The sequence below is a fragment of the Tympanuchus pallidicinctus genome, unplaced genomic scaffold (assembly GCF_026119805.1).
Source record: "Tympanuchus pallidicinctus isolate F22 unplaced genomic scaffold, pur_lepc_1.0 scaffold1, whole genome shotgun sequence".
Lineage (NCBI taxonomy): Eukaryota > Metazoa > Chordata > Aves > Galliformes > Phasianidae > Tympanuchus > Tympanuchus pallidicinctus.
Window position 1 is genome coordinate 88,043,875 of NW_026294618.1, and position 25,056 is coordinate 88,068,930.

Sequence of the window (25,056 nt, forward strand, 5' to 3'; positions counted from 1 at the left end):
TTTGAAGAAAATGCTGGCTGAAGAGTTTAATGTTGCCATGTGGATGATTTGTTTTCCCTGTGCAACTACCACTTTTGTGTGCCTTTGAGAATGTTGACGATCACCAGTGATCATTACAAAGTTTTATGGTGCTCTGAGATTAAAGATGAACGCAGCAGTGTTGGTCATATTTCAAGAAATTGCAACACATTTATTTAAAAGCAAACAAAACCCTGTGTGTCTATTCCATGCTGATACAGCCAATCCCAAGCTCAAACAATTGAGTTTTATTTTTTCTTCAACATGAGAATAGTACTGGTAGTCTGATCTAAGGGAATTTCACCAGAAGAGTATTAGTAGAGACTGATCTAAGAGGAGCTAGACCTGAGTTTGCTCTCTCTTTAGAATGAGAGGAGTTAACTCAGAAATTTGTGCATATCCATTACATTGTAACCTAAAAGTGTGCTGAATTTCTGACTGTCTGGCTTCCTCCTAAACCACGTGCAGTCCAAGGTATTTATGGAGAAAGGCTCTGTATCTTTGTCCAAGGAGTTAACAATCACTTTTCCACCTGGTGGGAGATGGATAGTAATAGTTACAATAGATCACTTTCAGCAGAGCTTGGAGTAGAGCATGAGTCTCTCTGCTCTGTTCTTGATGGAGTGTGTGTGGCAGTTCTGTGCCTTTAGGTAGTTGGTAGTCACAATACAAAAGTGAGGGTGAATCTTTAATTTAGCAAGGTCAAAATGACTGGTAGAACAAAAACAATGTAGTAAAGACCGCTCTGCCTTGTTCACTCTCTTGGTCAAAGTGTTATTTAAAGCAAGGGCAATGATTCCATCTGGAGTACGTTATTCAGCTCTGTGGCCCCCAACACAAGGATTTGTTAAAATGGGTCCAGAGGAGGCCATGAAAATGATCAGAGGCCTGGAGCACCTCTCCTATGGTGTCAGGCTTGGAGATCTGCGATTGTTCAGACTGGAGAAGACTCTAGGTTGACCTTATAGCAACCTTTCAGTACCTGTGGGGAAGATGAAGAACTCTTTATCAAAGGATGAGGGGGTAATGTCTTTAAACTCAAAGAGGATAGATGTAGATGAGATATAAAGAGGAAATTCTTTACTCAGAGGGTGGTGAGGCAGTGGAACAAGCTGCCCAGAGAAGATGTGGATGTCCCATCGCTGGAGATGTTCTGAGCCAGGTTGGATGGGGCTTTGGGCAGCCCAGTCTAGGGAGAGGTGACACTATCTATTGCAGGGGGATTGGAACTGGATAGACTTTTCAGGTCACTTTCAAGCCAAACCATTCTGTGATTTGTTTCTTCTTGTATAAGGCAGAGGGAAAATAACTGAGAGGTTCTACAGTAGAGGAATTTTCTAAAGAAACCTGCTACTTGGCTTTTCACTTTTCTCTCCAATCTTGAAAATGTTTTGAGAAATAAGAGCGCTCAGACAACCTTCTTATCCTTCTTTATTAAGGAATCAGATGTTAAAGCTAACCAGGTCTGTCCAACTGAAAGACTCGGACATCAGAGTGCCTCCTGCTGCCCTGACCTGCTGGAGATCAGTGTAGGCAGTTCACCTCTCCTTTGGGTCCTGCCAGTTGTGCTGCAAATTTCTGAGAGGATTATGCATGTGACTGCATTCTCTGTAGGCACACGGCTGGCCACAAACAGATGGGCACAGACAGAGGACATTGCCTTTGTAGGCACCTACATAACCATGGACAAAGTGTGCAGCTCAATTTTTTTTTGAACTATCGCTGTTCTGGGAAAGACTGGGCCCAGGCCCATTGTCTGACTCTCAGTAGACTTGTCTGCTAGTCTTGTGTGAAGGTTGGTATTGCATCATATGCACAGAGAGCAATGAGCTCACACATGCAGAAAATGAGGAAGAATAGACTTGAGTGAGAAGGTAAGACAATGATGATCAGGTACAGGATCTTAGACTAAGGTGTGCTGACTAACAGCCTACTTACACACAATCAACTGATGTAATTCCCATCCCTATTTTCTCACGCTTGTCCCCTGGGACTCTACCTTGTCCCTCACCTTTAATCCTGGCCCTAAACATCTCAGATGAGGCTTCAACCTTCCCACAATTCTTCTTATAAAGCATTCCATATTAAGTTCTAACAAACTTTTACTCAGTAAGTTCTTCCTTGGTTTCCCTCAGACATCCTGTAATAATTTTGCTTTTTTTTTTTTTTTTTTTTTTTTTTATGAGACTTGTTCTTAATAACCCACAATAATCAGGTTCCTTTCTTATCAGTCACCAAGTTTCTGGTTGAACTTCTTCAAGGTTGCACTTGGTGGGCATGTCAAATGGCTCATTGATCTCTTTCTTATGAGTTCTAGTCTTTGTTATTCTCTGCTATCTGCTGTTTGTCAGGGTTTGGTGTTTGCATGCTTAATTTATTACCTCTCCTGTTCCTTGCCTTGTCTTTTATCTTGAGTAGCTGTTAGATAACCTTGCGGTTCCTTGCCCTGTTTGAGAACGGTGCTGACTTACACCTGGTGATTCTGAAGCCTTCTGTAGCCAAGGCTGTGTTTATGCAAGTCTTGGGCAGCTTCAGTTGTGGCTGGAAGCAACTGTCATGGCCAAATGAAATTTTTGCTGTTACTCTGAGAACTTCCAGGGCAGACATTTCAGTATTTCAGCAGCCACAGTATTTTCATTTTTCTGCTCTAGCAATTATGGTGCACAGTTTTTTTCTCTTTGGTTGGTAGTTGAATTCTTTTTTTTTTCTTTAGTAAAAATCGAGTCTCTTGTAGCAATGCACTGCTTGTGACGAGAGTGCCTGAGGATTTAGAGTGAACATAGATTTTTTGCAGTACCACAGGACTATCACCTCTTGCAAAAGTTTGGATTGACTAGGTCTAACACAATGAATATTCAGCCATCTGGAAATTGAAATAGTTGATATGAGTGGTTTTTCCTCTCTTACTGTGTCACCCCCAAGTCAACAGCAAAGAAGCAGCAAGCATCAGAACGTTGTGAGCAGGAGCTGTTGACGTCTCCCATGTTGTCATTTGACTATTGGTAGCATTTCTGTATTCCCTTTATACTTAAGGAATCTCATGTTAGAAACATAGGGGGGGAAAACAGCTCCAAAAATTTCTCTATTGTTTCTATGTAAGCTCTTATCTTGTTTTCTGTAATTGAGATTTTGGGAGGTACAGTGTTTAGACTGGCAGTTTGTTGCAGTTCAAGTTACAATAGGAACATCTGCCAGATCACAGAAAAATTAGCTAAGAATTTTTATTCACCTCAGTCTATTACAAGGTTTAATTTTTTTTTTTTTGGTAGAACTCTGATATCATAGTACTTGCGTTTTATGAGATGCATATTTGTAGTTTTGATTATTAGTAACCCAAAGTAAATCAAAAAGGTAGAATCAAAGCAGTCATGTGCTTTGATTACTTAACACCTCTCTCTGTGTAGAAAAAATAACCTTACTTTCTTTTCCTTTGAGGTGAATCAAGTCCAACTCGTCGAGAAGCAGTGAAAAGGAAGACTGCAGAATACCTCATGCGAGCTGAAAAGATTTCCAGTCTGTACCACAAATCCTCTGAAGATGTCTCTATGGTAGGGTTTATTTTTTGTTATTATTATTTTTTAAAATTTGGTCTAATTGAATTGTTCTGTCTCATAGTAAAACATATTCAAGCTTGAGGATCAAAATCTTTGGAATTTATCTCAGGAGGACTAAGGAGTATTTTGACATTATATTTCTATTAACTTGCTCTTATTTTCCTATTCTTTTTGGTTTCATTTCATTGGAGACTATGCTTAATTTAGCACACTTTCCTTCTGCTCCACAGTTGATGAGGTGGACATTTTGATTGTGCTAAAGATTTCAAGTTAAAGCAAAAAAAAAAAAAAAAACAAACAAAAAACCAGAAACCACCACTAAAACTTTTTTTTTTGACTTTTCAATGAAAATATTACTCACTCCTGGATGTAGCAGAAAGTCTGTTGGTTTCTTTAGCCTAGCACATATGGATGTATCACAACTGAGTTAAGCTTGTAGAGCTGGGAGGGGTGGGGGATGGTTAGAAATAAATACTTAATTGAGCTAAGGCTCTTTTTGCTTTCTTTAGATGTCTCTCCTGATTGTGTTTGAGTGATCAGCAGATTCTTTATTGGTGTGGAGTTTCAGGACTGTCTTAAGCAGAAACACCCTTATCTGTACTTGTGCAAAAGATAAACAAAGCTCGCTCCAAGACGCCCTCAATAAATTTCTACTTTGCCCTTCCCCAACCATTTCCATCAGGACTTATCTATTCTTACTTTAGATCTTTACTGCACTCATGTGAAGCTACGTGTAGGTGACTGCTCTATCGTAAATATAAAATTTACCAACTTCCCATCTCTTTGCGTGTGTATCAGGTAAGGGCAAAAAGCACAGAGATTATTGCTTCTTAGGTTGCACAGATCCAAAAATGCTCTAAGGAGACTACAGCTACCTAAATGTGAAGTGTTATAAAAATCTTACTGCATAACAAGTAATTTAAAAAGCAAAACCAGTGATTTTTAAAGGTAACTTTTTCTGTGTTGAGAGCCCTCAAGTACATTTTTTTGAGAATGTTCCAAATGAGATATATTTTGTGAGATTTGCAGTCTTGCTGCTGCTGTGAATTGTACTTTGAACAATTTAGTATTTTGGACTGATATGAACTCCTACTAGGTAGTCTTTCTTTGGGTCAGGTGCCCCTGAAAGTGGGGAAGAATCTGTATTGAATGGAAATCTCAGTATGTTTGGAAACCACAGAACAAGGAAAAAAAAAACCCAAGAACAACCTATTTTTACCCTTTTATAAGTTTAAAAACTAATTGCAGTTGGAAAGGAGGAAGAAATAGGTTGCGTTTTTGTTATGTGGGCTTGAGAAATATTTCCTCTTTTGCTGTACTGAGTAAGGCAAATGTCTTCTTCGTAGATCCAAAGAAAGTGAAACTAATTGGAGTAAGACAAAAGGAAAAAAAAAACGTAATGAGACTAGAAATTCAGTCTTCTTGAAACTCTGAATTGACAAGATAGGGCAAATCTGAATGTTCTACTCTCCTTTCTACGATAAAAATGTTTTTCTAGGCTGTGGCTTTGTCTTCCCTATGGCACTGTTTTCCCTTTGTATTTTAGTTCCATTTATTTGCTACTCTTTATAACATGGAAGCCTTACTTTTGTCTTAGAGTTTTTGTAGTTTTCTGGCATCAGATGCAGGCAGTGCTGTTGGGTCACGATGGTTGTGGCGGAGAATAACTTGTCTCTGATTTTATAGCTGAAAATTTATGGGAAGTAGGACTTCCCTAAATTGTTTTAAAGGTGAGGAATTGGCATGTTCTTTACTTTGGCTTTCAGGACAGGAGAGGATCTTACAAAAAGAAGAATGTGACTCCCTGTATGGTGTTTGCAGATCAGACCTGAATTCTTTCACCTTAATTACTACTAAATTACTAAATTACTACTTATCCTTTTTAGTTCCCAAGGTAGATTTGTGTGTGTGTGTGTGTGTGTGTGTGCGTGAAGTATTCCATCCCATGCAGGCAGTGATAAAGTGTATTGAAATTACCTGCATCTGTCTGTGGGGTGATGTTCACTGGCGGAAACATGCAGATATTTTGCATGTGTCCCCTATAGAAATTAAGTCTATAGTTTTGAAGATTAGTGTGCACGTTCCTTGTAACTAGCTAGCTTCTGAACTGCTGTAAGCATGGCTTTGGTCAAGTCTGGGGCAAGGCTAGTTTGTTACTGGTAGCATCCCCTACTGTTGTAAGTCCTGCAGACTGATCCCATCTCTTGTTCAAATATTGGTGCTTAGACAGGATACAAAGGCAAATAAGACTATACAAATCTTTATTTGCCCAGATGGGTCAGCAAAGAGATATCTCATCTCTTTGTCCTTGTTAGAGTGATGCTAAAGTGTTTGCAAGGAACCATTGCTTTAGTATATATATGATGCCTTTACTAGAAGCATGGTCAAGTTTTGTCACACTTCCAAATGTAATAGACTCCTGGAATTGCCTGTGCCTGTATTATGATGGGCAGGATGCATTTCTGGCAAGGAAAACATGATTCAGTGCAGGGAACTTCATGGAATATGAAAGCACTGAAACTTTAAGCACATTGGAGGAGGAGGCTTGGTTAAATAGCAAGAGTAAATATTTCAGTGTTTCTATTCACCACCTGATGTTAAAAGGCAGAACTGCTTTGTCACTCATGACCAGCATAGGTAGTCTTGTGTTTCTTTTGTGCCCTTACAAGGAACAGGGTGAGCAGCTTCAAAACCAGGCTTATCTGGCCTTCATAGATGTGATATTTTGCTTCTTTCTCATCCACCCGGCCAGAGAAATATCCAGCAAGGGAAGAGGTAAGCTCTGAAGGATGGGTTTAGTATTTGTCTTGCACGTCCCTGCTCCTCATGACTCCCAAAATCTGTCAGGCTTATGCTGAGCCATATGAAGCAGCCTTAAAAAGGCTGTGTGTTACAAACATAACCCAAGCCATGTGTTTACCATCTGAACTCTAAGGGGCAGTAAGGCAGAGGGGCTTCTCCTGAAGGAAGCAAGCTATTCTTCCAGGCCTGAAATGCCATGCTCCTGCCTCAGTGAAGACCAGATTTCTTTAGAGGCAATAGCCTGGTGTTTCAGAACTGCAAAGAAAAAGATTCTTTGATGCCATGGAAACCAAACAAAGAATGATAATAGTTTGCTACTTCTCTTGCCTCGGCAAAAAGCCATCAGTGTAGCCCTCAAGGATAGCATCCTTAGCAACCACCCTGCTGCTGGCAAGTCTGAGTAGTGAAGAGAGAAACACAAGAGGACGTGTTTTTGAAGAACTCTTGGCACTGTTGAAAAAGGTTACAAGTAGAGGTCTTAAGGATGGATAGAAGATTTCTTAAGGCTGAGAAGCAGCGCAGGGAACAGATGCAACTGTGACTGACCATGAACTGGGAACCTACTTGACAAGGTATGGTAAACATTGAGAAAAGCCCTGCTGTAGATCTGTTGGAGTGGGAGATGTGGAGGGACCTTCTGAAGATTGTAAACAGGCATACAGACCTTATGGAAAAACATGCTTCAGCAAACACTTTCCTGCTCTTCCTCAGCACAGCATGGCAGCCTCAAGAGCCTTCTTGACAATAAATACTCAAGAATGCTGGCAGCAGCAGGCCATTTTGCAGGTTCTCAAGCTTTGTTTTTCTCTTTTGCCTGCTTATGACTAGCAAGCTTTAAGGGAGTCACCGCCAAGCCTGAGTGAGAGAGATAGCCAGCCTCAGCAGCCTTTGAATTGCATTGGGCTGACCAATAGAAAGCTTCAGACTAGCATAGCTGTCGAATGGGAGACCCAGCACAAATATGCATACAGGCTATGGTCTGTTTTAACGCTGAAGGTATTTTTGCAATGCATATCTTCTTCACTCTTTGAAACTGTTTCTAGTTCCACTTACACCACTTATTTTATATTTGGATTGTCTCTTTTTGCAACTTTACAAAAGCTGTTGTACTCTAAAATGTCAGATATTTTCAGTTTTCAGAGCAATTTAGTATTGTGTATTACAGGCAAACTCAATGCCTAAACAGGAAAAGTAATCTCTGTTCTTTGCAGTTATTTAATAAGATATTGTACTTCCTAAATTTCTCATTCAATGTGCATAAAAACTGCAGAAAGTGTAAAGAAAATACACTGTTTTAGTTTTATGTTATGCAAGTTTAACATAAAATAGAAATTCAGTCTCAAGGTTTTCCAGATCATTCTGCATACCAATCAGCTGTTGATTCTAGATGTACATGACCCCAGCTGTGTCTCAGCTTCTTGGAAGATACCATTTCAAATTGGTGGTCACTGGGGACCTTGTGAGGCGCACCTTAACTTAGTCTCTGTTCAGATGCATGCAGAGATGCAGCATGTTTTTTGCTTGATGCAGATTCAGGGTGCCCTACTGGACCAGGAGAACTGGAAACTGTTTCACAGCCATCATGTGAAACTTTGCATCTCAGGCCAGCAGAATCTGCTTCAAAATGAAGAATCTCTTTGCTGAAGTGAGGGTTTTGGCCATGCTATCAAGGGTGGTGACTGAAGTCATCAAACACTGACCTCTGCATCGTGAGGGGAGATCTAATTTTGATGTGCAGCTTGGAGCTGAGCTCTGCACTGATGTTTCTGAAAGTGCTCTTTTTTAATCCTGAAATTCTGTGAAGACTGCTGTCAGAAGTTGTGGAATCAGCAGTAGAATTACCTTCTGTCACATGGTGTTTGCATCACCAGGCTAGGGATAGAACTCTTGTCTTCAGTGAGGTTAACATGAGAGGCTCTTGTAATGGCCAACAGCGATGCTGAAGTTAAATCAAGAGCTATGCTTCATTGTGTAGGTTGCAAAGTTAGAGCCTATTGAAGACTGGTGATGGACACGAATTGTCGCATCTTCGAAATCACAATCACATCATCCTTTTCCACTTGAAGTTAGCTCTGGCTTAACAAAAGGTGATGGTAGGAAAGGAACTGCAAGACTTTGGATGCTGGTCCCTAGTCAGGTAATCCCAGCTGGCTTCTGCTGTGAAGATCAGAGTGTAGTCTAGAAATGGTATATAAGGCAGCAGCAGAGAAAGTCTTAGAATACCTGAGCAGTATACTGAGCATTTGGACAGGTTGCTGAAGTTATTCTTCAGGTAGTTGTGTGGGTATAGGTAGTCTGACACTTTCTTTAGAATATGAGTGCCTTATTTCTAAAAGCAGATTAAGTCTTTGATTTTCTGTTAGCCTCTTTCCTGTTTGGTTTTTTTTTTTTTCCTTCTTTATTCCTCTAGTTTTCACGAGCAAGCTGTCCTTTAGTTATTTTTCTTATTGCTGGCAAGATGCTGAGCTTGGGTTTTTCACCTGTTCAGAGGAGCAGGCATATAATGCTTAATTGCCTTATTTCTGGAAATTGAGTATTTAGAGCTTGCTGTTGCAACAGAGTACGATGTCTTTCCAACTCTGGGTTCATCTACTAGACGTTGCAATGGTGAAACCACACCACTTTAAAGGGCAAAGAAGAAAAAGAAAAATAGCCTGAAACTTATAGAAAAGCTACTGAGAACTGTAGAGACATTAATGTTATTAATCATTTTAAGGTAGCAACTTAATCATTGAAGTTAATTAAAAAAAAATTAAAAAATTAGTCATTTTAAGGAAGCAACTATAAAATGCACATATGGAGAACAGTGTGTATGTACTTTACTGACTGTGCCATTGTTAGTGATATTTTAGAGAAGAACCCAAGAATGTGTACTGTTTACTTCAGACTCTATGGACATGATGGGTGCAGAAGTACAGTTCTGTAGCACTGTTAAGACAACATGAACAGACGCATGAACTTAATTCATGGTTGGGACATTGTGCATAAGAGAAAGTTTTGAAAGCATGATTATCAAGCAGTGTTATAAAAAAGTAATAGCTTGTAAATTGAAATCTTTTAAAGTAGTCCTGAGAATTTTGAAATATTTTCTTTCATAACACATATTCCTTAGAATGCTTTTGAAATTGTGTCATGATTAAACTCTGCATTAGCAGAACTCCGTTTCAAAGCATCTATTTTTTTAATGCAAAAAAATAGCACACACTTGTAAATACAAGACAGAAAAAGAAATCCGCCTTGACCTTCCTGGTAGCTTACTAGCATGTAGGACCTAAGGTAGGTCTGGAGAACAAACTTCATGCAGAATTATTTTCTTCTTTGTACCAAAAGCTTTAGTGATTTGTAGAATCTGGGCTGTTTTCTTCTAAGTGCTGTTGGTACTCAGCAGTATCTGCATGACAAGGAAAATCACAAGAGCCAATCAGTTAAATGAAGATAAATAATAAACTCTTTTAAACCGAGAGCCCAGTAGATTGACAAAAGGGAAATTACACCTTTGGAACATGTTCCAGGCTTTTGGAATGTGTGTTTTTGGCCCTTTCTGTTGAATTTCACAGGCAATGCTAAAATAGGAGCTGCTTTCAGGAAATAATTTGGAAGGAAATAAGGCGATTGACAACGTGAAGGGAAACTGATTTTGGGGAGAGATATGAAGAGGTGCTCTGGTCCTTGACAATAGCACAGTGAATATATAGGAGGGCAAACACTACGTGGGGAGGAAACAGAATTAACTGGCTTAATGTCTCCAGTTTTTCTGCAAGTTTCTGATCATTTTCCTTTGTGACATATTTATTAACAATGTCTCCAGATACTGACAAATGTGAGATGAACTTTTGACTTTCAGAAATTTAAAAATCAAAGAGTTTCACCTTTCTCTTCCTTTATCTTTGTATGTTAGAAGGAGAGACTTGGGGAGGCTGGGTTAGGCTAAAAAAGACTTTTTGTGTTCAGCTTTCCAAATGAATTTATCAGATTTGGGAGGAAGGGACTCTGGTCTGTGGTTTTAGTAGACGCTGCATGTTGAATTTTTAGAGGAGGATCTAATGAATTCACTCAGTTTGTGACTAGAAACTTCTGAAAATTAAATTGTTAATGTGCCAGAGGTAAAATGTGATGCTTAGAGGTTGAACTTTGTCTTGAAAGACTTCTGCTTTAAACACTGTTCCCTCCTCTGCCATGCAAACTTGGAGTCCGCCCTGAGAAATTATGAAGTACAAAATGGACAAAAGTCTCTGTGTATTAAATACTTAAACAGTTAGCACCTGCTGATTTTCTTGTTAATTTCTAGATTAATATGATATAGCTAGCTTCCTTTTCCTGAGGCAGCATTAGAAATTATTGTACACCTTGCTATTAAAAGGATTTCATAAAGCTCATCAGAGAACAAGAGAATTCTGTTTATAATCCTGTATTTTATGTTCTTCAAACTTAAAAAGCCTCTAATTTACTTTCTCCTCTTCAGTGATCTCTGAATTATTTTGTATCTGTACTAGCTATAAGGCTTTGATTATTGGGATGGGTTAAGAATTCAGCAATTGATTCAACCAGGTTCTGCTAAGCATAGAAAGTATAAAAAGTCATTATTTTTTCTTTTCAAAATTTTGTTTTCGATGTTATCTTGGTTTTATTTACTTGCAAGTTGTTTTTTTTCCCCCCACTAAGGACAAACAGAAAACTTCTCCTTTCATCTTCACTCTCTCTGATTTATGATAAATTTAGTTTCCTTCGGCCTGGCATTTGCTTCAGCAGGCAGTCTTCCTTCAAGTACCACCCTGATTGATGTGTAATCTTTGATATCTTCCATTAGCCTCCAGGATCACTAAGTTCAAGGCCCTCTTGGAACCTAAGGAGCCCTGCCGAGGAACTGAAGGCCTTCAGAGTCCTTGGGGTGATTGACAAGGTAATTCTTCAGTGTCTCTTCAAGAGTTCAGTCATAAATCGACTGCATGCTGACATTTTGTCTTTGAAGCTGTGGATCTTAAGGATATGAAACAAAAGGGGAAAATGACTCAAATGCATCTGCACTTTAAAATAACAAAAGTAGAAGAAAAAAGGCTTTTATCTGAGCAATTCATGTAAGGCCATGCAAAATATATTTGAGCTAAAGGATAAGACACATGTTTGGTGGCATTCAATAGGATGAGGCCTGTTTTTTTAAAAATGAATCATGGTTACAGTAGTGGGGTAAGGACAAGTTGATGTGTTTTCAGTTGAATAAGCTGGTGGACATTTGAAATACAGACAGGTAAAAATTCCCACTTTGGAGCTATTGTTTAAAATGGTGTTAGAAGGACGACAAATGTTTGCTCTCCATTCCTGAGAATTTGGAATTGAAATCCCCAGCAAAGACACAGATTGATCAGTGAAGCCAAGCTTCTTCTTGTCACCTGCAAGTAATGTCACCCAAAATCCGAGGGCCATGTTCCTCTATAAACAGTGAAGGACCATACAGATTTTTTTGCAAGCCTGATTAAGAGACCAGAAGAATTTCTGCTTTGTTTTGATAGTGCTGATTAGTTGTCACCTTACCAAATATTTCTAGGATGACGCATTAATCAGTGGTGTGACAGTGGCTAATGTAAGACTGCAAAGGTTCATTTCCTCCTTCTATTCCAATTCCCTTGTGTCTTTTGAGTTCCTCGTATAACCCGTGGTTTGTGCCTGGTGTACTTGATGCATGACCAATTTATGCATTTCTAACTCGTATCAGAAAAGCTATCCCATCGCTTTAAGATCTGTATTTCTTCTTTCTTGACTGAACCTAGCTACAAATCTTTGTTTTTCTTTGCTTGCACTGTTGTAATTGTGTGGATAAGCTGATAACTTCTCAGAGGGCTATATACATTGGGTGTTATGGTTATTTTTGTCACACATAAGGATTTCTGATCCTCAGCTTCATTTATCATCTTTGTTCTGTTTTTTAAGTACAGACTTTACCCCATGAAGTGTTTCTCTCTGTATACATGTCAGAGACAGCTTTGAAAGAACAACTGTTTGATTGGTAGCCTCCAACTAAATGCCTATGCCAGTCGTGGGCTTTGTGAATTAGTCTGAGAGTATAAGACTGAAGAAGTGTTGGAAAGGAACTGAGAAAAGCCTTTTCCATCTTCTCGTGTAGGAAAAAGGAGCAGTGACTGGAGAAAATGCTGGTTCTCGCAGTTGAGGTTTTAGAGTCCTTAGCATTGTGAGGTCTCCTAGATCCCTCTCAGAACATTTCTCAGGTGTGAAATGAATGTACCCCGATCTTTGAGGCAGAGCTGGGGAGAATTAGAGTTCCAAGATGACAGAAATACAAGATCTTAGTGCTGGAGATGCATGTGAAGAGTGGTTCAAGGAAACAGGCCTGTGTATACAGCTGTATGCTTGTGTGTAAACAGTACTATAGGGGTCAGAGTTAATGTTTAATTACTGGGTGGAAAAAGGAGCAATACTCCTTCAGCTGTCTTTGTACTCTGCATACATGCTTCCAAATTATCCTTATTACACTTAGTCTTGTCTTTTATCTTTTGTGTTTTCTAAGTGTTCATCCAGTCGTGAGGCAAATGAAAAGGCACTCTAAGTCCAAACGTTCATTGAATGATCAGTGAAGCAAAGATGTGTGTTTGTATGTGTGCTGGAAATTATGCCTCTGCCTTCGATTTAAACCACCATCTCCTTTCCTTCCTCACCATTGCTTTTTTTGTGCCTCCTTCTCAGCTTGCATATAGTCTATAAAGCTCATGTCTGGAGAAATCTAAATTGATTGGCAAGTTTAGTATCCTTGCTGAGGCGTAGTGTGTTTGTTCTTGAAAATCAATTCTGATTTTCAGGGCTGGCGTTGAAGATGCTGTGCTTCTGGACTCAAGTCTATAGCTGATTCAGCATTAGCCAGAGTTATGCCTGCAAATAGTATTCTGCTATTTCTAACCCTGAGGTAACTTCACTGGTTTCAGCAGAAAATGGATATGTGGATAGTAACAAGCCACTGACATTTTACTGCTGTCTTTCTTAGATCTGACTGAGACTGAGCACAGTGAATGGAAGGTGGTGGTGAGTGGCTTCCAGAGCTGTTCTTCCACTGCTGCTTGAGGCCCAGGCTGGTGTCTTGGCAGTGCCGACTGGAGCAAACCAGCAGTTAATCTTCACTCATCAAATGCTGAAAGGTTCAGCACCTCACCTTAGCATAATGTCCGTCCTTGTTCTTCTTTTGAAGCCCTTTGAAGTATTTGGAATTGGCTTCTTGTTCACAGATAAAATGCTTTCTGCTGATAGTGCTGGATATTTCAATTTTTTTTTTAGACTGGGCAAAACACTAGGCATTTCATTCTGGTCTGGTTTAGTGATGTGCCATCTTTCCCTCTCTATCTGCCTTTTCACTTTCCTTGTTACTTGAATAATTTTTGCAGCGTCGATCCCTTTTCTGCTGAAACTGAGAGAGTTAGGGATTTTAGCATTATTAAAATCCTGAAAGTGCTGTGAAAATTCATAGTAGAGCACCCATATCAGTGCCTCGCCTCTCACCCTTTGCTGTTGCTCTCGTGCAGAGGCTGTGGATATAAATCCAACTGTTTTGATAGACTTGAGAGGATCTGTGCTAGCGTTTGAGGAAACCACGTTTCTTAAATTCTGCTGCTGCTGTGCTTGCTTCATGGTGCCAAAGGTTAACTAGATGGTGTTTGCAAGTATTTTATGGGAAGAGTCTACCTGTAGATGGCTTTCTGAAAATAGAGGTTTAATCTAATTCTGGGTATTGCTCTTGTCCTGCAACTGTTGTAGGCTCTCAGCTGTGTTGCTGATTGGCAAGCGCAGCTCTTATTAATGTTACAGGGGTACCACATTGAAAACAGGCTAATATATAAATATTTTAGCTGCTGTTATCACCAACCAGGAATGATCAATCATTGGTTCATGTACCTTAAAGTACAAAACCTCTTTCTGGAGTACCAAGGATTTTTGCTTGCAAAATTTGACTAATTAAAAATACGAGTTGCAGATTCTGTGCTGAGTTTCTGCCCTAGGCAAATCTTTCCTTTGAAGCTACAACTGGCCCCTGAAGAAACTACTTTGTTACAGTGCTGCTGGATACCTTAACAATGCTGTTTCAAGCCCAATTTCTTATTCTTTAGAACCCTGTTATTTAGAGTCACTCCATTTAAAGATTCATCTTGAAAGCAGAGTACATTAAGTAATAACTATGCCTCTGTAACCAATGACTGTCCTTTATGTCTTTCCTGTCCCCTCCCCTAGACTCTCGTCAAGCCATATTGTCCATGTTGCAATGGTGTGCTGTGATCAGGTTTTGATGAATGTCTGCATATTTGAGCTTGTTGTTCAATACGCTGTTTGTTAAGCTTCCTTATACAACCTGAAACCTTATCAAATAAAATCACTCTCATCAGGGCCTTGCTAACATTATTTTGGGACCTTCTGAAGGGGATTCCAGAATTATTATTATTATTTTTTTTCCTGAAGAACTGGAAGTGGTTATCTTAATCTGTAGTAGAGATCATGTTTGTGATTGTTGTGCTGCTGTGAGAAGTTGTAACTGACTTAATATACGGTGATGAGTTGACCTTAGGAATGTGTAGAAGAACCAAATCAGGGGTAATTATTCAGAAAATGTGATTACTACCTGTCTACTTGATGAGCAAAAGTACAAAAAAGCACACACATAAAGAATCTGGAGTTCACATGTATGGTCTGCAGACCTACAGATGAATTCAAACAGATTGTGGTTAGTTTTAATGGAGCTCAGTCAGAAAGTAGGAGAAATGGCCTCTTTTATGGCAGTGTGTGTGCACTGCATGAATGTCTCACGTTGTTGTGGCTGTGACCATTTAGTGTCTATTAGAAACTTCAACATTCAGCACTTTATGTGGAGGTGAGTTTCAAGAATGCTGCGGCTGTGAAACTGAATTGACTGCAGCAGGAGTTTGTTCTCACTTGGCTCTTGGGTGCACATTGCCAAGCTTCTTTCAACCATCTTGGGGATCTGAAGGAGAGGTGGTGGGGGGTGGGGGAGAGGGAAGAAACTGTAATAAACAGTGTGAACAAGTTCAGACATTTGTTTTTGTTTCATAATTATGCTTAGAAAGAGAAACTGGATGAAAGCATTACAAGGAATTGACCAGGTTTTAGCTTTCAAAAAGATGAACTTTTCTTTCTGTTACAGCCACCTGAAAGTATTAAAAAACTTAAATTTGAATATACGCTGCTTTCTTAGTATTCGCATTATTTAAAGCTGCACCTTTTGTCTTTTAAGTACACTATTACAGCAAGTCACAGAATATACAAACCTTAAGTTCCTTGGAATAATGGTGTGAAGGGAGGAATAATTGCAAACAGAAGATAATTCATGTTGCACAGGTACAAGGATAAGCAATAATCACATTTTTCATACATATTAGCCAAATGTAATCTTTTCTTGCAACAGCAGAGGAAGATGAGTGAGAGTCTGAGTGATGTAATCTGAAAAGTGACAAGAATAAATCTGTATTAAGCAGATTTTTTAATCCTGGTAGTCTTGACAGCCAGCACAGCTGAGGAGAGCAGGGGGAATTGCATGCCTGTTTCTGTCTCATCACTACTGCTGTGCTGAGCATGGCAGTCGGCCTTTTGTCCGCCCTGCTGAGGCTTTTATGAAGTCCCAAGTGCTTGTCCTAGGATCAGGTCACCGACTTGTCTCCTTCCTAGTTGTCTGTCACTACCTGTAATGGGATTTTCCTGTCCACTGGTGGTATAAATGCAAGGAAAAAATCCTATGTGAGCATCTGATACCTGTGAGTTTGTTGGACTTCTACTGGAGGATCTGTCCTCTGATGAGATTGCAGTTGTAGGAGGTAAGGACCAGAATCATTATGTGACCCACTAGCGACATTGTTATGTGGGGTGTCTTCAGTGTAGAGCAACAATTTAAAAAACAAAAATGAGTAGCTTTTAAAGTAGCTCCTCAGCTGTAGTGTATCTTCAAAACCCTTTAGGTATCTGATACCACAGTAAGGAATTCTGTTCTTTTTTATTTGATCAGGCAACAGCTATTTTCCAACCTATGTTAGTGAACTTAGTCACGTTTGTGTAAGTGAATGTTTTGAGGTGTTTATTTTGATCAATGTTAAACCTTGCTCAAGTAAATCGAGCAGCACAAATATGTTCTGTGCCATGTTCTGTAAGTGGGGATTCTGGAAAAACATTAATGTTATATACTTGGGGGAGGGGGAGAAACAAAAACAGAAAAGAAAGGAGGTCTGGGAAAGCAAATAACAGCAGTATGTTAGAGGGCTGCATTTATATTAAAGCCAGCTGCAGGAGGGCAGTGCATTTAGCAGTCCTTAGTTCTTGCAGTAGTGTCCCACGCGACCTTGGCTGGGTGCTTGGTGGGGTGACTGATGGCTCACCGCGCTCTTTTTTCCTGGTGACTTGCCTGTTGCCTGCCTCTGGGTCTGTGATTCCCCTTATGCTGACTTCTGCAGTATTCCTTCGGTCTCTTATCTCTGGGCTTTGATGCATATGTTCTGAAGGTGGCCACCGTGACTTTGGGTGGCAGCAGATGGTAAACCTTCAGGCTGCCACCGGCTATACTGGTGTTAAGTTGGAAACTTAACGTTTGATGAAGAATCAGTAATGCATATGAAAGAGCTTTTACTGCAGAAATATCTTTTAATTAAAAAAAATTAGCATACTGAAACATTTGCTAATTTCCGTGCATTTAAAAATCCTAAAATTAACTGTTTTCTTAAAGCCAGACTATCGTTATTTACCAAGCAGGTTTTATTATGTTTTTCTCCAATTAATTGTACCTTCTGCACTGAATTTATTTTAATTTATTTTCTACTAAGCTGTTGGATACACTGTAAATTAAATCTAAGAAGCTAAATTTTTTAAGTAGCTGTTGTCAGCATCAGTATTAAGCATTGCGGTATTAAGCCTTGACTTAGCCTCCATCCTCAGGAGAGCAAACTAAACAACAAAAACCCAAACAAACAAAAATCTTAAAATCACAAGTAGAAAAGTCAAAACATTGCTGCCATGCAAGGTTGCTGTGTTCGCATGTGTTTTAGTATGTGCCTGAGAACTTAACTGTTTACACAAAATAGGGATGAGTGGTGTAGGCACTTATTTACAATATACATTTATGGCAATTGCTATTTTGCTGTCAGTTTTTTAATTTTTATTTTTACCATTTTGAGTTTGTCATCAACACACAAAAATAAGGGAAAAATGGGTAAGCAACAGTGCTGTGAAAGCCAGCATGATGTGTAGACCTTGACTGTGTTAGTACATTAGTATTACAAATAGGATTTTGCCTGGTCTCCTTTTGTGTCACAGTCTAGTTGCTCAGTGCCCAGGAATGCCCTGCTGTGCATTTTTCTCCCTCCCCCCTGAGATAGGATGCTGCATGTTACAGCTGACAGCTCGTTGTTATGAGGTATTAAATATTACACCTTACACAGTAGTTGTCATCAGCAAAAAGGTTCCATCAGCTTACTGCAAGCCAGGAGCAGTTTCTAGTACAGGCATCTCAGTGTGGTCTGCTCGGGGAAGGACAGAGTTATGCAATGGGGAATGTTTTGTGGAATCCTGTTTTGTCCTGCTGTGTCATTCTGGTGGAGGTTTGTCGTTTCATATTTGAAAAAGGACTCTTAGAAAAAGAATTGCTGATGAACTTGCAAACATTTTCCTTTTGCAATGGGAGGAAAATGTGATGGTATGCAGATAGTAAAGACTTGTTGGGGTACATGGCTGTCCAGAACCTGGCTATGAAAAGCAAAGTGAAGAAGTTAAGTTGGCACTTGGGTCAATGATGATGTTACTGCTGGTCAGCAGCCTCGATAATGCATCTAAGAGCTGCTCCCCTTTCTCTGCTCTGTTCATCTGATACAAAGTCAAGCAAATGTGCTTGCGACAGTCTCTTTTCTGGTCTTTCCCCTTCCTAAAATAGCAGTTTCCTGGTGAGTGATTTAATTATTCTTGTATTTGTTAAATTATTTGGATGAGTCTGGTTAAACCACCTTTTCGTAATATGCATGCAGCTGCCTCTCTGAGAAATAGATTTTTGGTCTTTATGGGCCCCTGTAAATTCTCTGGTCAGCCAGGGTCAAATGCAGTATCAGTGGGCAAAAAATTCCTTGCATGGTTCTTGCTGGGCTGCTTGGGATTGATCTCCTGTGAAGCTAATGATCTTGTGGAAAAGTAAGCATTGAATCAGCAAACAAATAATTTTCCATTAAATAAAGTGGAGCTGTAGCTCATCATCACTGGGGGCAAGTTACGATGCTTGATGGGGAAGCTGGTTAATAAGACTGGTTAGTCCACCTAGGCAGTTAGCCTCAAAAGTGCACAAACATTATTTGTTATTACAGTTGTAAAACCGTAGCTGCTACTTTCAATTTGATGTTGTAATATAGCAGCAGATGAAGGCAGCCCTAAAGGGACCCGTTGTCTGCTTTATTCCCGTTAGTCGTAGTCATTCTATATGTCATCTTATAGGGCGAGGGCTCAGTGATCTGTTCTGTTTCACCATATGCTAATACAGTGCTGATAAGCAAGTGTGAAAAATGAAAGGGAGGAATACATTAATTGTATTTGTGCAATAAGGTATGCTATCAAAGGTAATTATTTCATGACAGTTTTAGTTATAGCAGTTGTTTTATCATAAAATAAAGGATGGCTTTAGGAGACTTTTATTGGAAAGACAATTGTATCAAATTAGTACCAGATTAGATTTTTGCCTTTATAAAGGTGAGCAAACCCATGAGCAGTTTTTAAATTGGTGTCTCCTACTCTACAAATGAATGAATCCTGTCTGAGGGTTAAAGAAGCTATTATTCTGTCCTTTATGCTGACAGCTTCATTACTGATAGGCCTACTGTTGATATTAAAAAAATGTTTGGCTCCTTATGATCTTTGTGCATGCAACTAAAATATTAATACAGACCACAGAACTGTTCATTAAGATATGACTTTAAATGAGGTTGATGCTTGTAAATCTGGAGAGATACAGATGTTAAATGCTGCCATTCCTTTTCCTACACAGCTGTATGGCTAATAATTTCCAAGTGGCTAAAGCTCTTGTTAGCAAGAGTGCTGGTGTGTTAAGAATGGCCCTATAAATAACTTTAAGAACTGAAGTTGAAGGTGCTTCTTTTAAAGACTATTGTTAACTAAACATTATTGCCAAACAGATGGAAAGCATTCACCAGCCTGATGTTTTTAGGTCTAATTATATTATCGCCACTCCTGGTACGGCTCAGTTGAAGAGGTGTATCCAGAGGCCAATTTATAATCATTTAGCCAACACCTGTTTGGGAGATATTGACAGTCAAAGGGCACATTTAAAAAAAAAATCACATATGTTCTTGTATTTATTGCCTCGGTGTGAACAGTGTCTAGTTACAAATAAACTTGGGATAAGAAGAAAGTGACGGTAAACACATGATCGTTTTCAACTGTTCTTTATCTGTCTTCGTCTGGCACCTCTTGCAAGTGGCTTTTATTTTTCTCTTGCTCTTTGGTTTTCTTCGCTGTTCGTATACCGTTTGAATTCTTTGCCTTTGTAGTTAGGCAAGGATAAGTAAATCAGTTTTATAGTTACCATTTCTTCAGCTGGTTTCTGGAAGATTCAATCAAGAGACCTGAAAGATTGTTTGGAGAAACTCCATGATGTAGGGACATGTGCCATTGGCATGGAAATGACATGTCTTTTCTTTCTCAAAAATTGTCACTAATAGCAATGTCTGATGATATTTTTTTCACTAGAAGACAAAGAAAGGCTGTGAATACTGGGTGCAACCCTAGTAAAAGAGGAAGTCTTTGAGAAGGAAAAGCGGCTCTCCCTTTATTTCTTTCAGTGAAATTTGGTGAGAGCAATGATGTGGAAAAACTCCAACTCTCTTTCTCTTACTAGAGTGAAATGCAGAGGGAACGAGGGCAGTGTTTGGAAAGTGGCATCTCAAAAAGCAGTGCTTGCCTTGCTGCAGCCACAGCTTTGGGAAAGTCTGTGCAGTGCTGCCCTGAAACTTCCCCTCATGCTACTTACATCTTCACCTTATTGCAGGCACTGCACGTGGTGGCTCTTCTGGCAGAAGAGGAAGTCAGAAGGTGCAGAGAAAGTCAGTTGTGAACTTGGTAGGCTTTACCTTGCAATGGCCAGTGGGCCCATCATTGCCCCACAGAGTAGAGACGGGGAGGCTGAATGCTGTATTGTGCTTATCCTGTCACCTGGCAAACCCAGAATGTGTTGCTCCAACACATTGTTCCTGTACAAGGAGTCTTTCTTGGTGAATCTCTAAGTGCAGTTGCTGCATCTCGTCCACTGAACGCTGAGTTTGGTAACCCCAGTGCTGACATTTTCAGCCCTTCAGGATTTTAATTTTTAGTGTAACCAAATCTTACTATCTACATCAGGTATTTACAGTGTCTACTGTGAATAAGCAGTGAGTGTGTACTCTTGTTCCTAAAGGAGAGTTGATCTCATGCTTGTCATTGTTTTTGTGGCTGTCTTGCAGCTGGTGCTTTTCAAGTACATCCATGTTCTTGGAGTTTACGAACAATTCTTAAGTGTGTGTGATTTGAAGAAAGAGCTGCAGAGAGTTCCAGCTCCCTGAAGATAAACTTTTCCCAAAATATATGTGTACATAATTCTTGTTTGTTTTGTTTTCAACATGTAAAATAACAGAGCTTGCTAAGAGGCAGAACATGGTCTAGTACTCCTGTCATCCCTGGATTGTACTTTCAGCAGAGGTAATGCAGTCCTAATAGAGATAATCTCTGTGGCTGTAGGTGTACTTCTGCAGCAAACCCATCCACTTTTTTTTTTTTTTTTTTTTTCCAAAAGAAATCCTTCTTTTTGTTGTTACCTTAATACTAGTTTTGCAGGGACATGAAAGGAACTTCCTTACAGCCATTCCTGTTGTGGTTTATGAGCGTGGCAAAATAAAAGGGCAGCTGAGGAATGAGACAGGAGTGGCGGTATGCCGTTCGAAAACTTTTGGTTACAGAACATTACTATCAGGAAAAGGAAAAGCATTTGGTGTATAGAAAGCTTGGTCGGGGGGGAGGTGGAAATACTGTAGTAAGAAGGTAGGTGCAGTGAATTAGGAGAAAATAAAATAATACAAGTGATGTAACATAGGAGGCTAGTGCAATGTGGACATTATTTGTGTGTTTTATTTTGTTGTTGCAATTGCATTTCTGTAATTTGTATTCTGCTAAATTATTTCTACAGTTATAAAGTAGTGGTTTTCTTTTTAAGGTTTGTTCTTTAAATTAGCTGATTGGGAATCAGGCAACATTCTAGTAGCTCTCTAGAGATCCAATTCTCGATCAAATTTATTTCTTTAAAAAAAAAAGTTGTTTAACAAATGTGTGTTACAGGGCTTTAATTTTTGTTTTCATCGTGACATATTTAACTTTGTTTGCAAGAATATTTCAATATTAAGTTTGAGAATCGAGTATTGTCATCTTACTCATGTGAATTTTAAATGTTTCTCTGAACACTTTTTGCTTAGGTTTTACTTGTAATGGACACTAGAACACAGCAGACTTTTATACTGAAGGTAAGTAAAGTCTTCTTACTTCTCTGAACAGACTGGCTTCCTAGTTTATACAACCACACAAGATCACTTTGCATCTAATGTGCCAAGTTATATATATCCATATTAAGTGCACTGGAATCATTTTTCTCAGTATTCGATCTTTTCCATTCCTTTCTCTGTGTAACTTCTCATATGTGCTGGTTTACTCACTTATTTGCTACTTGTTATTGATGTTAATACTTCAGTGGGCTTTGGTGAAGAATCCCTGTTTCAACATGCTTTGTAAAAGAGCCATCAGACTCTGCTGACTCAAGCCACACGTGTGCTTCTGATTAAGGAAGTTAAGATGAAAATTCTCCTTAGCTCAAGTATACCCACAGCTCATCGTCGTGGTTGGTTGCCCTTAGTTGGAGTATTTTATTGACCAAAGGGGATTCTGGATGAAGTGGATGACTGGTCTTATCCAAAATTGCTGTTTTATGGTTTACATCAATAGACTCTGAAAACTGAATTTAATGTTACTAAGCCATTGACCTGCCAAATAGTTAAAGGTTGAGGATATTTTTTTTATATTAGTCTTTTGTGTTTCAGAAAGTGCTCAGATGAAGATCCAACATACTTCGAGCATCTGTGTTGCTGAGAGTTGATTTAGTCTGAGTCTTGTCTTTGTGGCTATTATTTCAGACTCCCATTGAAATTAATGACATGACTGATGGGAGGAAGGGCTGAAAAAGGATGTCCCAGACATGGAGCTATAATTAGCTAACATTTTATAATGTGGCTTCAGGACTGGTTTACGACCCTATCTTAAGTTAGTGCATTTGGTTATTGAAGTGAGTTGTCTTAAGTTTATGCAGGGTACAGAAAACCTTTTTTGTTCCTCAGAAAATATTATTTGTGAATATTGTATATTAGAACCTCACTTTATCTGCTGGCAGATAGGGAAACATTGAATTTCCCATTTCACTGCTTATGTTTATCAATACTGTAATAGGTCACATTATTGACATAATTTTTTTTTCCTTTCCCTATTCCCTCCCTTTCTCCCTCTCACATCAATTTTTTCACTTCTGGCAACTTCATCTCTGTGCTACCTCCCAAAAATCATTACCTCTCAAGGAGATTAATCCTTTCCTTTCCTTTTTGTTGTGGTTACTGCGGTTGTCTTTACTGAAGTACAATGGAAATGTGAGGATTACCTGTAAGGCTAGGGCATTCTTTTGTCTTTAGAACTTGAATTGAATTTTTTAATAGTGTCTTTTGGTCATGCACAAAAATAAATTTTTAAAAAAAGGTCACAGGGAAATAACTGAGTGTCATCCTGATGACTTAGTTTGAGAGAGATTCTAATAAAAACATTGACCCATGTAATTGATTTTAATGGCAGCTTTGTGCCATCTTCTGTTCTCTGGAAATGTGCCAGATGCCATCAGCACAGCCTCGGGGGACCGAGGGGCATAGAGCAGCAGATGAGTGGTTTCTCTGAAGCCCAGAGTAACTCGGATAGATTAGTTTGGTTGATAAACACAGAGCACAGCAGGCTCCAAAGGCAACTGAGGGTACAACTGACCTTTTTGTTCTCTGTCAGGGTCTAAGGAAAAGTAGTGAGTACAGCAGGAGCAGAACGACCATCATCCCCCGCTGTGTGCCCAACATGGTGTGCCTGCACAAGTACATCATCTCCGAGGAGTCTGTCTTTCTCATATTACAGCATGCAGAAGGTTTGTCTCTCATTTAAGTATATTGCTGAAAAAGTCAGAGGTGTAGGTTTTAATCAATCATACATTTCAGTGTCAAATCAATCTCTTATGTATATCTAATTAAAATATTTTTCTGTGCCTTAGAGATGTCGTGTAAGACATCTCACATCCTCCCTCCTCTTCTTTCCCTTCATTCTCTGGTAGATCTGATTCCTTTTTCAAACAGCCTCTAATCCTGATGGGTCTGTTGCACTGTAGCATTATTGAAAGTGTCCAACAATTAATTTCTACCAGAGAGCAAGTGCTTTTAACTGCAACAAGTATCTGTAGTATTTACAGTCATCTTTAAGAAACTAAGTCTTTGGCTACTTTTGTAAACTTTGGCAAGTACATTTGTGGTTAAGTGACAAGCATTCCCCTAAGAGTTGAATAACTGTCTGCTAAAAAGCCATAAATATTTGCCTAGTAGTTAATATTACATAGTTACTCTGATCTGGATTTTTAAGAAAATAGCTAGTGGCATCACATAGGAGTTCAAAGCAGAACCACAGAACAGTGCCTTCAAACTATTTATGAAATTCCTGTTAAATGTACGGGGAACAGGTGGCAAAAAATAATTACATCTTGATTTTTTTCCTCTAACACCTGGATTTAAATATTCCTCAAATGTAATTACCCACATTTATTTAGAATGAGTGCAGAATATAAATTTTGGGTTTGCTAATAGTTCTCTTTTTAGGAAATGTTAACAATTTAGACACAATGACTTGAAGGAACTATGTAGCAGAGAGAAGATAATTTTATTGCATTGAATATTATTGTTTTTACTCCTAATAACTTAGATTTTAGCATTTTTATGAGCAATTTATGTCACATGAGGCCAGCTAAAGTTGGCTTTAAAACATGAATAACTTTTTAAGCTATGTGTGACAAGGTTTTGTCGCTACGAGTGTTGCATAAAGAAAGACCTATTGTACCACACTATTGTAGTGGTGGTGATGCTGGGACTCTGTACAGTGCTACTTTTTTGAGGTCTGTATGATTCAGCCAAATAATTTAGAAGCCATCATCTGAACTGTAATTTACATGTAAGCTCAAACATGTACAGTTTGAGAAGTAGTAACTATTCAAACAACAACAAAGCACAACAAAGCCTAGGCAGATACCAGCTGACCTTAAGGCTAGCAGAATGAAAGGATTAGAGACCAGATACAGTAATAATGCAACTGTTTCTAATAGTTCTTCACTATTTGAAGACCTGTTCTCCTGGGAAGAATGTCCCTTCACAAGACAGATGGAAAACCGGATGTATTACCAGAGGAATTTGGGGGAGTAGTGATCACATGGAGAGAACAAAAATGTAAAGGCAGGCTTAATTTAATTTGATTGGTTGACAACGATAATCTCCCCAAAGTGATAATTTTTTTTGTGTGATGACAGTGATAAAAATGGAGATGTTGTATGATCAGA

General features: G+C 39.0%; 1 protein-coding gene across 8 annotated transcripts in view; it reads left to right on the plus strand.

Annotated features, from left to right (window-relative positions):
* Positions 1 to 25,056, plus strand: part of RPS6KC1 (ribosomal protein S6 kinase C1) — an 86,530-nt gene that overhangs the window by 33,769 nt on the left and 27,705 nt on the right. For 7 of the 8 annotated variants that reach the window (XR_008206238.1, XR_008206234.1, XM_052681002.1 and 4 more), the window contains 4 exons: positions 3,454 to 3,566; positions 11,182 to 11,274; positions 21,860 to 21,907; positions 23,475 to 23,607. Coding sequence is in view for 6 of the 8 variants with exons in the window: in XM_052681002.1 (XP_052536962.1) it covers positions 3,454 to 3,566; positions 11,182 to 11,274; positions 21,860 to 21,907; positions 23,475 to 23,607 (387 nt within the window). In the remaining 2 variants the exon portion in view is untranslated. The remainder of the gene's footprint in view (positions 1 to 3,453; positions 3,567 to 11,181; positions 11,275 to 21,859; positions 21,908 to 23,474; positions 23,608 to 25,056) is intronic. The other variant, XM_052680982.1, reaches the window with a different exon arrangement.